The 15,776-nt window shown below is 41.0% G+C and overlaps 1 protein-coding gene across 1 annotated transcript; it reads right to left on the bottom strand.

Annotated features, from left to right (window-relative positions):
- Positions 1-2,063: 2,063 nt before the first annotated feature.
- On the bottom strand, positions 2,064-14,109 carry LOC121334670 (interleukin-9 receptor-like). Its single transcript, XM_041402015.1, has 9 exons — positions 14,062-14,109; positions 8,143-8,233; positions 7,645-7,753; positions 6,204-6,397; positions 5,379-5,524; positions 4,889-5,063; positions 4,517-4,631; positions 3,416-3,500; positions 2,064-2,922 (listed from the first exon to the last, which is right to left on the bottom strand). The coding sequence occupies exons 1-9, from the start codon at positions 14,086-14,088 to the stop codon at positions 2,383-2,385; spliced, it is 1,482 nt and encodes a 493-aa protein (XP_041257949.1). The 5' UTR covers positions 14,089-14,109; the 3' UTR covers positions 2,064-2,382.
- Between the last annotated feature and the right edge of the window lie 1,667 nt (positions 14,110-15,776).

The following is a 15,776-nucleotide window of genomic DNA, read 5'->3' as shown; positions in this document are numbered from 1 at the left end:
TGACCATAACCAGTATTATGTCTCCTTATTAGAGACATAATATTAGAGATTGTAGTTCTCTATCTTCCACTGGAAGGATATGTATCACTCTTAGGGGCAAAGGTCAGCCTTAGAATTATTCAGAGATTCTGGAACAAGCTGTGAAAAACCATAGCTTGAACCTAATACCAGTCTTAAAAAATACACACACACACACACATACAGACACAGACACAAAAAAAAAAAAAAAAAAAAGCAAAGGAAAGGGGGGGAAAAGGGGGGTGGCTATAATTTGCTTTTTTAGAAAATGTGTAGTATTTCAGTGGTTGATGAAAATGAGGCTTTGCTTTTCAAAGACCTCATTGTAAAGAGGCATTTTGTTTTAGCTCCAACAACTAATATTTATAAGTAATTCCGTAAAAGCAGAATCAGCTAAAAGTTTTTAAGAGTTTCAGTTGGAGCACTGCTGATGCTGGAATATAATTTCAGCCTTTTAACCATCAGCCGTCATCATCTGCAGACCCAGTTCTTATTGTCTTCCTATCTTGCCCTAATGAACACAAGCAGCCCAGACTCTGACTTTTCATTTCTCTCAAGTAATTTCTGACTACATTCAATCTCAGTTTTCTTTTGCTTCTCTATTAATGAAGACTACCTTAATGCATTCTCCCTTCCACAGAAGTCTGACCTGCTTCTTCTTACTCGTATCTGAATATAATTGTTCCCACTCTCATTTTGCTAATATAGCTGGTACAGAATACCTTATTAACAAAACAAGATTTTATGAAAATGGTTATATTTCTGTGCAGTCACGTTCATAAGAAAGGAGGGAACCCACCTCGTCGGCGAGGTTCTTGTCTGCCAAGAACTGATGAATCTAAGATACAATTGATCTGACAATTTCAAAAAGCGTCCCTCAGATTCTGAATATTTGAAATTTGGGACAATATATCAAACCACACTATGGGGTATAAAAGTTTGGGATCACCAAAATCCTCCATGTACGTGGAATTGTTTTACAGATTTTCTCATCCTGGGGAAATAATGGCAACTGTTAATGACAGCAACATCATGTTCTTCTCTTGCCACTAGATTGTGGCAGAATAATAGAAGCACCCTTGAATATAGTTTGTAAGTTAAAAAGCACCAAGAATCAGAAATGGGATATTTTTTCAGGGATCAGAAAAGCTCTTTGCTTACAACATTGAAAACTAATCACTGCTATCACCTGTGGATGTCACACAAATCAGATATTAGGTCCTCTATCTGTTCCTGTTTTTCTCACAGATGAAGACTGCTCACAACAGTTTAGCACACTTTTTGGGAAGGATGTCTCGACCCACTTTGTTTCTTCTACATGAAATCTTTCTTTGCCTTGTCAAAACTAATCTGTGCTCTCACCAGAGAGACAAGGGAAGCACTCCAAAGAGGAAGGAATGAATGTATGTGTATATAGATGTGTCAGCTAGTTTGGATGTATGTGTACATATCTCAGTGTGCTTGCTAAAACTGTTGGGCCCATTAAATCTAAGAGATGCAACTAAGACTCCAGAAATCTGCTTGGTAGATTATTAATCACGTATAGGATTTTCTGTGTCTCAGGCAGAAAGTAAACCTCCAGAGATTCAGCTCACAAGAGCTGTACCTGTTGTGCAGATAGGCAAAGGACTAATGAATTCTGGAGAAATAATAGAAGCTCTGGAGAGGCAGTGGACCTGGCCTGTACTGTGATTAAGTAAAGGTCATTTGTGCTGTTCTTATTTTTCACCTTTTTTCCATTAAATCAGCCCAGCCACTTAACCTTGAAATAAATTTTTGTTAAAGCAGTACATGAGGCTCAGTTATTGCAAAATAAAAAGTTACAATCATTAAAGATAATAAAGAACAAGGCCTACTGTTTGATTATCTTTAAACAGAGCAATTACAAATTCTGATCAAATCAGGAATCCCTTTAATTCATCAATATCATGTTAAGAAGCAGAATTACTTTCTTAAGCAAAAATAGTTTCTCATGATTTTGTGAAAAATCATGCATATTTTTTACAAAATGATGGTGTTTAAATCATGGTTCATCACATTGAAAATACTGCTGCTTCCAAGGGGCACACAACTGTAATAGTTCTTCCTGAGGAAAACAGCAGGTCTGCTGCTGCCTCCTTAGACAAGAGGGTTACTGGATCTTGCAGCCAGGAGGTTAATTTAGGGAATGCCTGTAGGGGTAGTATTTGCTAGACAGGGGACATAGTCACAATCTTCTTCTGAAGTACAGAAATTGAGGATGTTTTAAAATGATACATGTTTGAAACTGTCTGCACAGTCACCATTTGTGCCGCTTGGGAGGACAGTTTTGGGAGGTGATAGGAGAGCACAAGGAACTTTGTAGGCAGTATTCCTCAGGGAAGGTCACTGATCTTTCTGATGTTTAACATGACTATTGCGATTAGAAAGCTTCAGTAGTTCAGCAGAAATCAAACCTCCTGTGGTATCATTGTCACACAAAGTACAATAGTCACTACCACTGAAAGACACATCTTTTATCCCCAAAGATTCTCGAAGCATAAGAAAGTCACCCTTTCCATGCTGTGAGTGAGAAGGAGAATTCCTTCCAACACTAGGGCTCTCAAGGTTGTCTTTAATTATTTCAGAGATTTTTGGGCCAATGTTATCATCAGCATGGCTTGGTGCAAACAATAGTCCCGGCCACCTCTCTATCTCTTCTGCTCTTATGTACCTGCTGGGGACATACTGCTGGCTTGGACCTGAGGCAAATGCAAAGTTTTCTTCTGCAGTAGCCACATCTGTCCTTCCCGTAGGTTTCCATGAGATTTGGGAAATCAGTTCTTGGGTGTTTAGATCAGCAACTCTATCTGCATTCACTTTGCTTGAATTGCTGGCCTCTTCTCTTTCAAGTTGGCTACAAGCCTCATTCAGTCCAACCCAATCCTAATGAAAGCATCAATAAGTTTGGGTCATTTTGTATAGTTACTACAAAATAACTTTTCTTTCTTTATATGGCTTTGGCACAATAACCCAGGCGTTTAGTGCAAATCCAACAGGCAAGGTTAAAATAATAGGATAAAAACCTAGCAGCTAATTTCACAAAATTTTACAAGAATTTTTGCAAGATTACACCACTAGAATATAATGCAAGCTGCTGGTATTGCTTTGGTTTTGAAAAGGTGCACCTTTTGCATTCAGTCTGAGCTGGGAGCCACTGGAGGAGGTCCACTTCTAAGGAGCAAGAGGCTGGACAGAAGCTCTGGTGGTTAGCTACTATGTGGACAGAGTAAAATGAGAAACTATAAACTTTCAGGAAGATCAGAGCCATGTGTCAGTAACTCTGCTCAGAAGCTAGAATTATTAATCCCTGAAAAAAAAAAAAATCCTTCTGTCATGAGTGGAGGTGCATAAGAAAGAAATGAAATTTATTTCTTACCTTAAAATTCCCATTGTGCAAACTATAGAGTGGCTGAAAGAAAGCAGCTGGTGTGGGAATGGTAAAGCAGGTGAGGCTTTTTGCCCTAAAGTGAGAAAACAACACTCAAAAAAATATATAGTTTTTCTGTGTTCTGTCTCCATGATACTGGTTAGATGAACCCCACCCCACTTATGTTAGTAAGATTGCACAAGAAGCCCACTCATCATAATTTCTGACTTCTCACGCAATTATTTTTCTGCCACCTATGCATGCATTTCATGTTTCTGAAGCACAGTCTCATAAGTTTCTTTGGAATATGTCACAAACTTAATATACTGGTCTATTACTCATTATATACAGTGAGCCATTTAAGCATTTGTGTATCAGCTTACATGATCTAAACCCCTGTTTCTGAAAGTGTTTTAAAGAGTTGTAGTTTCATTACATTTAAACAGGGAAATTCTGCCAAACATCCTTACCCCTTTATTGCAGTCTATCCTATAAAAATATTTTATCATGTGGACATAATGTATTCTGTTTGTCTAAGAATGATGTGTATATGGACCATAATAATGTATGTCAAGGTAAAAAAGAAGGAGGTACTTATGCTCTGCCAGCATAAAAAATTGCAGAGGATTGTTGAACCAAGGTTCTAAAACCACTTTTTTCTCTGTACAACTTGGTCTCACATGAAACAGAGTTGGTTTGTTTTGCCTATATTGGTATTTTACCTACTGACTCCTGCCAGGAATATCACATGTAGCTTAGCATTGACATCAGTTTAACCGCCTTTATGCGTTACTGTGTACTTGCACTTATAATTTATCTACATGAAACTTCAAATATTTCCATGTGCTTAAATTTCTTTAAGATACCGTCATTCTTGGACTTCAGCCAAATTTGGGAGTCCCAAAGGTGTTTTGGTCTCCTTAAGGACTGTATAGTGGGTCTTTAACTATCATCAGCTGAGGAACATGTCACATTCCAAGATTGTCAGAAGACCTTTTGGAAATGACTGAGTGTGTGCAGCAGAAACAGGAAGGAAAAGGAATATAACGACTCTTGATTTACCCTTTTCAGGCCATAAAGATCAAGGGGAACTTACTGAAAATCACATACCTTGAGGAAAGCTTGCAGTTCCACAATAAATAGAGTAGAGTGCCAAAACTCAGTGGAATGAATAAGTACTGTATAGTTTTGATATTTAGAATCTTTTCAGAGACTTTTGGGACATCTATGAAAAGAATCAGCACAAAAATTTTTAATAAAAATTCTGAAGTCAAGATAGAACCCCAAATAACCAAGGACTACAAAAGAAACAGGCAGCTAAAGGCCTTAAGGAAAATAATTTGGCTATGAATACTTGAAGAAAGCTAGCTCTGATTTGAAAAACTTCATTTTACCATATATCCTCTTTTTTTTTTTTTTTTTTTTTTTTGGAACATGGACATTCAAAGAAATGAAATGAGATGAAAACAACATTCTTTGTACCTGCTCTTTGAAACACTGTTGTCTGGCTCCACTCACTCCATTGACTGTGGTATGAATTCTCATTTTCAGAAACTTTGCAGCGAACTCTTGCAGCATAAGCAATGCCACTGCGAAGCTCTGTGGCTTCAATTTCTACTTGTGGCAGTGAACTGGGCAGTGTCTTGTTCATTGCAACCTGCCAAATATTACAAAGCATTGCTGTTAATGAGATTGGGCAAAAGGATGGTCTTTTGAATACTTTTTTTTGGTTGGTTTTTCCCTTTTCTTTTCCATGTTTTCTTTTCTTAGATGAAAGAGGAGGGCCTGAATGATGATGCAGGGTTCATAAGAAGAAGAGTTATTGAACTGCAGTATTGATGTTTAATGTAAAATCTCTCAGCCTTAATATGGGAAACCAGAAAGGCCATCTTAAGTCAGCTGGTGGAGCTCACTGGCAAGGCCATTGTACACAAAGAAAAAGGTAGGATCACTGTATGTCTCATCCAGTTACCTCCCAGGACATGCTGTACTCCTTATACTGCAACTCATACTGGAGAATTTCAGCGAGGTACCAAGGCACATTCCACACACTCCACCATATCTGGCACTTGCTGGCAGTGGCATTGCTCTGGATGTTCAAAGGTGGATCAAGTTTTACTGGAAATAGAGGAGGTGGGGTTCTTTTACAGTGTTTGGGACACCACAAAAGAAAAATGCATGATATTAGGGTGACTGAAATGGAAGATAAAGCTGGGTCTAAAGAGGGATACTAACACTAGCAGTAGATCAAGTTAGCTTACAGCATCAGAACAGCTACAGATCTGACATGAATTAATGATAACTCCAGTAGTTCCTAGGGCTAATCTTGCAAGCAAAGAATGGAAATCACATTCTGCCCTTACAACATACCACAAATACAGACAGGTTTCGAGCATTTCTCCCTGGTACCAGGCCATGGGACCCTCAGTTAAAACCCATGACTCCTCATTACATAATTTCTTAGAGAAAAATAAAACAACAAAATGAACAAATAATTGAAGCAATCCAGCACATTACTCAGGGCACAAAAAACCCATGATGCAGATGAGAAGTATTGCTGGGTGGTGCTCCAGAGCCAGCCCCTCTGAAGTCCAGGAAAAGTCAGGATGGAGAGACTCAGCGACTGCATCCTCACTGGTGCAGTTCACACAGCGCACTCTCTGAGGATGGACATCTTGATTGTTTTCATTGTTTTCCCTTGCTGTCCTTGAGACAGCCTTTGTTAGGCAGCATATCAGACCTATCCTGAAGCTGCTGGGCAGAGCCTCAGCTCACAGCTGTCCTGGTTCATACTTACTGTGCTTGCGGGGAGTGTACTCTGGAAAGGTCATGTATGTCTGATTACATCCAAAGAAGTTTCCTTGGAGAGAGACTCTATAACCATCAGTTTCCAAGATCTGGCTGGCTAGATGAATTGTGCAGTGGTACTGATTCTGCATGTTCTCTGTGGCAGTCAGTTTGCAGCTGGCGTTGTGGCCCTTTGACCAGAGGCTAGAAGAATAAAAAGGCTGAAAGTTTCTTTTAAGTCACACAATTAAGTGCTTTTCCGTTTATGCATATATGGCACCTTAGCACAGCACCACACTCTGGAAGACCATGAACTTCATTAGTGCGGACAGGAAGCAAACCAGCAATCCAAGTGCTGGATGGATGTCAGGGCTGGATAGGAAGACACCTTTATAACCTTACTGCTTAGAGCACCAGATCTCACAGGAGTTGCACATAGCATCCAGTAGCTGTTCCCTGCTCCCTCTGAAAGTGAGAGAGTTGTTGTCACTGCAGGAAAGCAGGTGGGTAGGGGGAAGGAGTGGATGGACAGTTGGTTACAAGTGCATAGCACAGAGGTAACAATAAGCTGTACATTAAGCCCTCTTTCACTAGAAACAAACCAGTACTGACAGCAAAATGTGTTAGAAGTTGTTTTTCTTTTTGTGGTTTAGCCATTCATTAGCAATTTTTTCACATTGCATGTGATCCCACAGGAAACTGGGATATCACAGTTTATCAGCTTGCCCATCTTTCCGTAGATTTAAAATCCAGTATTAATAAGAGTTAGGCTATTTTTTACTTAACCGTAGCAGAATATAAGGCATCTAATGTCAGAGTGGCTTACCCTCATATAATAGCTGCTGGTGGTGAAGCCAATGTTTCTACATAACCTAAACACATTAAACTCAAGTTATCCTATCAGTTAGCAAACTATTAATCTGATTTCTTCTATTAGAGGAAAAACTATTTAGATAATATTCTATTATTCTAATAATCTATTAATCTCTTATTAAAGCTTATAACTGAACTTATATTTATATATTTACTAATATACATTAAACCATTAGATGTTTAATTTCTAGGCAAAAAAGAAAAGAAATTATTAGAAGTTGATTAGACAGGTTTACATAGGATGGGCTCTGGAAGTTCCCAGGTCATGGGGACCCAGAGGCCAGGAAGGAAAGGTTCTCTGCTCTGAGACGCCTGCCAGAATAGTTTGCTGAACAGATGGAGAGCCCACAGCTGACAGGAGATCATGTGCACTTGACTACTGTGGCCCCTGAGGCTGTGGGACCACAGTAGGGAGCAGCTTCTAAGGTCTGGGGTGGTGGGGTGGCAGAGCTAGCTGCGCCACAGGTCTCCTGCCGTGGAGGGAAGAAAGCCCATAGCTCCATCTCTGCTTCTCAGTGCTGTCCTGTCCAAGCCAGAGCTGGGGCTGCCACAGACAGCTCCTGGCGTGCAGCTCTTACTTGGTGAAATGCAGGTGGAAAGGTCCATCACCCATGGGCTTCTCTGTTACCCACATGCAGCTCACAGTAGTCACGTAGTTATTCAGGCAGCTCAGGCTGCCAGAGAGCTCTGCAGAGGAAGGAGACCAGAACTGGATTCATATATCATTGGATGATGCCTTGCTCAGCACACTAAATAAATGCATTGCTTGCTAGTACTTCCTTTGCTGACACTGCATCAAGTCTTCCTCATCATGTTCTTACTCTGCTGTAACACACTTCAGTGCATGTAAGATCTTAGAGCAGGGACCTTGGGCAGTGGCTACACTTTTTCTGGTGCCCAGCTTGTCCAGTATGTGGTCAGTCCCCTAGGCCTGGCATTGTCAGCCAGCTGTACTGGCTCCTGGGACAGGGCAGTCACAAGATCTTGGATTGCATACTGAAGGGTCTGTGAATGAAAAATGAGCGCAGGCATGTACCTGTCTTTGTATAGTGGACATATTCCAGATCTCCTCTTACCTCTCCCTCTTCCTCCACCAAAGAGCAGTGCAGCAGCAATGCACAGCTGGAGCCCCAAATGCCACACAACTCCTCCCATTCCAGATGGTATCTAGAACAGAATAATCGTTAAGAGCAGTTTTGTTGGTATTTCTACCAGCAGGTTGAAGCATTAGCTGCATGCTTCTCCAGCCTGACAAAGCTGATCCTGAATCTGTCAGAGAAGGCACCAACTCAGCTATATAATTTCTTCTATAGGAACTGTTCTTCTCATAGTAGTAAATAGTACTTTGCACTAAAGCACCAGCTGCCTGAAAGGAAATCTACAATCCCTACAATTTTATCAAGGGTGGGAGAAGGTGTGGGTGTTTTATTTTTCTTTCTTCCTACATTTTTGTCATCTGGTTTGTGACAAATGAAGAGCAGCAGAGAGCCACAGTGGATTGGAAGCAATGTCCATGTTTCCCCAAATCCTGTTTCTGATCACAGTCAAAACCAGATGCTTAGAGAGCATCGTAGCAATAGAGCATTGCTGTTCCTCTCTGAGCATTCTCAGCCTCTGGACATTTGCAGCTCAGGGGCCTCCTGGAGCAACGTTATTTCGCGTATTCCGAAAACAGACACAGAGAATAACTGATATGATCCTGGTCAAAGCACTCTTTGGGAGATATAGAATACTTAGGGCCTAGTCATTACCCCAATTCACTGAAGGGTTGTGCAAGGATGTTTGAAGAGTATCTTCCACAATATGGGACTCTACATCTCTACAAAGTTATAGTAGACTCACTCTCTTTTTAACCAAAAATTCAGTTTTCTGAATTGTCTCCTGATGAAGTTTTAATTTAAAATTATACTTTTTCACTAAAAGTTTCCGATTTTATGATTTTATGGCAACAGTTAATATGAAGAATATGGACATGATCTATTTAGCAATATGTGGTGTTTTAAAAAGATGTTTCCAGTTTGCATTATTTGCTGTTACCTGAACACATGAGCCCAGCACCACTGCAAGGAGAGGGCTGCTCCAAAGAGCCTGAAACCCAGAAAACTTGGAGTGATTTTATAGACAGAGACCATTAATCAGTATAAACAAAAACAGTTTCTTGAAAGTTAAAAAAAATATTGAAGGAACAATGTTTGCACTACTTGACTAGCACAGACACTGAACTGAGCTTTATAACTGGGGTGACAAGAGGATGGAATGTTCAGTCTCAAAAGAGCTTGGGTTAGTTATTATAAGAAAAAAAAAGAAAAAAAAGAAAAAAATACCAAACAAAACTTGCCAGAGATTGTGATCTCTCTTTCAGAAGAAGCTGGGGAGAAGGGAAGGAATGTCAGGATAGCAGAAAAAATAATTACAGTATTAGCACAGGACCAAGTGTATATAGCCTGACTATAGAATAATATTGTGATTTCTAACCAACAAAGGATCTGAAGCAGTCTTGAACAGAAGTATGCAAGAAAAAGCCTATGCTTAGCAAGGGCTGTGATATAGTACTCACTAGGATTGTTTTACTGAAGAGATTAAGCGACCTGATCCATGACCAAGAATATCCTTCCAGTCATGAATTTCACAAAGCTAGACAACAGCATCCAGGTATAACTTCTTGCATGTGATTATGCCTGTCTATAGTTTCCCTTGTCTGAATTAAATTGTAAAATAATTACTGTGTTTCTGAAACTGATCAAGAGAAAAGGAGTATTTCTGGCTTTCATTTCACCACCTCTTCAGTTATGGGTTTTTCATAAATATCCTGTTTTACTGTAGACTTTCTTCAGGGTGGGGGTTGTTGAGAGGAAACGTCACCATTAGCTGATTTTGGCTGGGAGGCTTGAAGTCTCTAGTGCTTATCATTCTAATCAGGTTTGCTTATGGTCCCTGTGATAAATACAGTAATACTGACTAAATATGAAATAGAGAGAGCTGCATTAAGTAGAATTATTCATGTGCTTACAAGAACTTGTTCAGGCACACAAACAAATAAACAAACTTAGGTCAAGATAAGTAAACCAGGACAGAATGTTTCCAGGTAATTGCTACTAATTTGATAAACTCCCCCCACTCCCACACAAGAAGTTCTGTGTTCAGTTCTGCAATGTTTGAAATGTGTTAGACATTTCTGGCTCTCTGGCTCTCCTGGAAATAAATGCAACATGTTTAAATGCAAATTTTTGCGTTAGAAGCCATAAACGTTAGTCATAATTAGGTCACGGAGCACTGAATTCTGAAAGACTTACCAGAAAATAATTTCAGGAAGTAGCACATAACCAGCTGAATGAGATTCTGCAGTACATTAATACAGTTAGAGGAGCTAACATGCAGACTGTGGATACATATCAATTAAAACAAAAGTTATTGCAGCTACATGTAGCATTTGAAACACAATTAATTTATTCTGTTGGAATCAACACTTTAAACAAAAAAATGCTGTCAATATGAAAATGCTTCTGAAAAGGGAGATGTGAGTGATTTAGTCCTGGATAATTTTACTCAGAAATCAACAATTACAGACCAAGTAAATCTCTTTAACTTAGCCAAAGGAAAGGCTAAGTAGTCATTTCACCAGCCATAAGTATCTTACATGAGAAGATGATTTCAGGTAGGAGAAAAGTATTTTCTTCTTTTTTAAATATACAAGAGAAATATGAAAAAGTCCAGTAGTTGGACACTGAAGGTAGATACAATTATAAAGAAATGAAGAATTTTTACAAAGGGGAATTATCTTTATTGCTGAAACCTCTTGCCTAAACATATGCAAGACTTGTAGTCTTCCTGTTAGCTCAGATGGAAGCCCAGTACTAGCAGTGCAGGTACAATTACAGCAGTTTCTAGCAGTGGAAGAGAAATCAGCTTCTTAGCCAGATCTCTTGGGGACCAGACTTGCTGCATTCTTGTGTTCTAATGTCCAGTTTCTGCAGCACTGCAAAGTTGTGGGTGGAGGCAGAGGCGCTGTATGAGAACTAGTGTCAAGAAAGAAGAACCACCTTCACTCTGCAGGAAAGAGACAACATTTCTGAGATGATGCCCTGAAATGGTACATCAGATATGCTGCCAGCAGTCTGTCAGCACCAGGAGGTGGTAGTGACCTTGATTTCCAAAGTGGTCTCAAGCTGGTTGCAATGGTGTTTCCAGGGCAGAATTCTGCCTGTTATCTGCTCAAGGAAATGAGGCCTCGTATCTGAGCCTTTCCCCTTCCCTCCTGTGGTTCCTGTCTCCACTTCCCAAAAGCAATTTTAAGTAATTTTAACCAGAATTTGTACAACACTGATTTTCCAAATGGTCTCAACTGCTTATTAACAGAAAAACAGATAACTGACTGTTATTGCTAAATCTGTCACCAGAACTAATATTCTGGGATTTAGCCCCAGATTTGGGATCCAGTTGAACACACAATAAAAATATAACATTTTCTCATAAGAATGTATAAGGTAAAATAAATTATTTGACAGATACCACTGAGAGAGGAAGTAGTGCAAGCAGTTGACAACATAGTTTCAGCATGTGGGTAGCCTAGATATCATCTAGGTTTCAGAAACTCTGCAAAGCAGAGCTTTACAGAGAGACTTGAAGAATGAGGCTGATGTAGCCCAAGAGAATTGTAAGCAGTACCTTCAATGTGTAAGCAGTAGCCTGGAGGATGATTAGGAGAAGTAGATTTAATGATCTAGTGGGAGGTAGAAGCTGACATCGTAGAGTTAACTTCTAGGTAGGGAAGTGAGAGATGACAAGAAGAGGCTGTCAGTGACTTTAAAAGTGGGAACAAGAAGCTTATGCTTGATGAGATAGAGAAAAGAGATAGAAGAAATGTACAGATAAATGTAATGAACTCAAAGGAATGGACATAAAATAGGATTTTTGTGTCTCTGACTTTTGGATGGCTACAAGTACGATCAGTTTTACAAAAGCTTGATAAAACCTAAAGTATCATATAAGAGCATGAGCAAGGATTTTGCATGGAGATATGTGCACAAGATTCTTCAATATGCTTGGATATCCTTTGAACATATGATATTATATGGCAGCCCACAGCAGACAGCTGGGAGTTCTAGGTTTTATTCCACTTCTGACATCAACTTTTTTATAAGGTCTGTTGATTAATCAATGAAATTTTTTCTTGTTGCAGCTCATTCACATGATCTTGTATGCTCACCTAAATCTTAGAGGAAGTCAGAAGCTTCAGGCTCTGATTTGGCAGTGGCTCTGGACTCTTTCAAAAGGTGTCTCCCATGTTATCACTCCCAGAGCAAGATTCTGATGTTGACAAGACACTTGACAAGGTCTAGCAATGCATGTTGGCAGCCCAGAAAGCCCGTTGTATCCTGGGCTGCATCAAAAGCAGCATGACCAGCAGGTTAAGGGAGAGGATTCTACCCCTCTACTCTGCTTTTGTGAGACCCCCACTTGCAGTACTGTGTCCAGTTCTGGGGTCCTCAGCATGAGAAGGGCATGGAGTTACTAGAGCAGGTCTAGAGGAGGCCACAGAGACGATCAGAGAACAGGAGTCCCTCTGCTATGGAGACAGGATAAGAGCTGGACTTGTTCAGCTTGGAGAAGAGAAGGCTCCAGGGAGATCTTAGAGTCCCTTCCAGTACATAAAAGAGCTGTAAAAAAGCTGGAGATGGGCATGTAGGGATGAGGCAAAGGGGAATAACTTCCAACAAGCAGAGGCCAGGCCAGGGTTACATGGGGTATTGCGCAGAAATTTTTCCCCGTGAGAGCAATGAGACACTGGCACAAGCTGTCCAGAAAAGACATTCCTCCCCCATCCCTGGAGGTGTTCCAGGTCAGGTTGGATAGGGCTTGGAGCAACCTGGTCTAGTGGAAAGTGTTGCTGCCCATGGCAGAGGGTTTGAAGATCCCTTCCAACTGAAGCTGTTCCAGAATTCTATGATATGATGGGTGGTGCACAGTGGGAGCAGACACAGCAGATCTGGACCCTTGAATGCTCAGTTTCCATTCCTTACATCTTAGCAATTAGCCATAAATGACCTGCTCTCCCTTGGCCATAATCCCTTCCTTTGCTTAGGTCTCTTCCAGAGGCAGGGCCAACAGGCACTAAAGAAAGGCAGGACACTGACTAGCACCTACAAAGTGAAACAGTGTCAGGCAATAGCATGTCTGTACCAACAGGTACAGTCCTTCATCCACGAAGATTACCCAAAGTGCAGAGTCTCCAGAGCAATCTGTCATGCTAGTATGTGTAATAGAAGGGGTACACATTGCAAACCATCATCCCTGCCTATAAGAAAAGGCAGGTCCTTTAAGAAAATTAGTGATACCTTATCTACCTTCTGAATATCTAGGCCTCTAAGCACAGGTCTTGCAGAAACACATCTAATGTGCTCAACAGGCTCACATGAGACTTATCCTGGGGAATAAGGAAAAAGTAGTTGGATTTTCTTATCTGCATAGATTATCTGAGAGAACCCCATATAACAAGCCTTTTTCTCTCTTAATCTTTGGAGAGCCATTTTCCCAACAATTTGATGCCCAAAAACAGCCACGTACTTTTAGATGTGATATACTTGGATCCCAGAAAGAAAGCTGCTACAAAGGATGACTACCATAAAGCAATATTCATACACACATACACATACATTAAAAAAGTATGTTCATGTCTGCAAAGTCCCAAACACTGAGGACTATTTTGGCTGGATTCCTTTACATTCATCTCTTGTAGTCAGAGAGGAGTACCTTGTTCAAGATTGCCCTTCTTTCAAGCACAATCCATCAGAATTATTGCAATAGTGGTGTTTTGTGCTCAGCAAACTGTCAGAACAAAAGTACAGAGACACTTTTGCTCTTCAGGCTCCTAGTTCAAGAAACAGCATAGAATTCCACATTTAGATAAAGAAAATATTTTTCAATATTTTGTTCAGTAGATGTCCCCTAACATACATACTGGAACGCATAGAACAAAATATGGTAAACTGTCTTACCAGCAAGAAAGAAATGCCACTTTTCATCCTGCTTCTGTCCCTTGATAGTTTAAGCTGTGTGGTTTGATGATCAGGCAGTAGCAGCAGTGGCATAATAAAACAGAGCTTACTGTGCCTGATTTTAAAGATTATCTCAAGAACCAATGAAAAACTGCTCTGATTATCAGATTGAGTTAAAGTAGCTATATATGTAATTTCTCATTAGTCACGGAGAAACAGGAATTTCTGCTAAAGGGTTAACATTTAAAAGGCCAAGTAATTGCTGAATAGAAAAGTATCTGCTTGCAAGTTTTATATAAATAGGTCAACAAAATAACAGTTTCTAAGTGACCTAAAGCCATTTCCTAGCCGTGTGGATATGGGGCTAAACTGCTTCCACCCAGGAGCCGTGCCCAGCTGCGCTCAGACCCCCGGCCCCCCGGGCTGCGCTCCCACAAACGATTGTGCTCAAAGGCAAAGGCAAACAAGCACGGCAGCGCTTCCTCGTCCTGGCCCTGCAGCGGATACGGGACAGCTCTTCCCATGCCCAGCAGCAGTGATGCAATGGCAGAGTTACAGCCAGGGTCCATCAGGTTAGTCCCGTACATGGGTCTGGTGCTCGAGAACAGAGAGAGAAGCAGTCAAAGGACAGACTAACAGTCTGTCACCATCAGCTTCTGCGGCCAAGAGACAGGGAGACAGGGGCCGTGCAGAAATGGAGATGGACATTTCCAAATTGGTACACCAGAATGGATTGTGGTGCTTCTCTCAGTACCTGCTTTTTGACCCTATTCTTCCTGGGGGGAAAAAAAAATTCCAACTCAGAACTGGTAGATCAGGGACATTTGCAGTTTGCTCCTAAGAGGCACTGAAAGCCCGCCACCTCAAACCCCTCCACATCCACAGTGACAGCTCACTGACCAAAAGCTTAATTGTTATAGCTTGCTTCAAAGGGAACAACTTTCCTTATTTTAATACCCTTGTGTCACACACTTGTTCATGAAGTCTGCCTCCTAGGGTGAGCAGAGATAACTTCCAGCCCAGCACAACACCAAACCACCACCATCTATCAGATGTACAGCCAGATAGTGTTCCAGTAACAGAAACAGTTCCTTCAGCAGTTCTGGGGCCATCAATACAAACGGAAACAGAGCACACAGGACTGAGATGTAAAGGGCCCCAGAAAAACAAGAAGTTTCTCCCTTAAGCAGCCTGGGGTCAGTTACCACAGTGTCGTTTCTGCAGTGAAAAGAGCTGTGAGATGAAGCTGCAGAAGACTGTGCTGAGACCATCAGAAATGCTTCTGTCCAGTACACATTCTCATCAACGTGATCACAATGCAAGCAGCCCTCACAGGACAGTGTGGGGCAGTCAGCCCATCAGGGCAGAGGAGCTGGGGAGATTCTGTGCTGCCTTGTGGAGGGCATGTGAGGGACCAGTAGCAGCAGGGAGCATGCATCAGCACATGAAGACAACACCTCCCATGACTTATCACAGCACAGGACAAGAAAAATGGAAAATGAGGAGGGAAGAAACCAAAGAAGCTAATATATCTTAGAGCAGTACCCAGGAAGCCACTGAGCTAGGGATGTACAGGGGGAGTAATAACAACACGGACAAAACTAAGTCATGTAGGTCCAAAATCAACATAGCAAATACCATGGTGGATCTGAACAATCAAACCAGAGGATGTGGATGCAATGCAGTACTGTCCCAGCACTCACCTGTGAAAAAAT

The sequence above is a fragment of the Onychostruthus taczanowskii genome, unplaced genomic scaffold (assembly GCF_017590055.1).
Source record: "Onychostruthus taczanowskii isolate IOZ18803 unplaced genomic scaffold, ASM1759005v1 scaffold19, whole genome shotgun sequence".
NCBI lineage: Eukaryota > Metazoa > Chordata > Aves > Passeriformes > Passeridae > Onychostruthus > Onychostruthus taczanowskii.
Note: the sequence above shows the minus strand (reverse complement) of the source record. Positions and strands in the feature narration are given on the sequence as shown.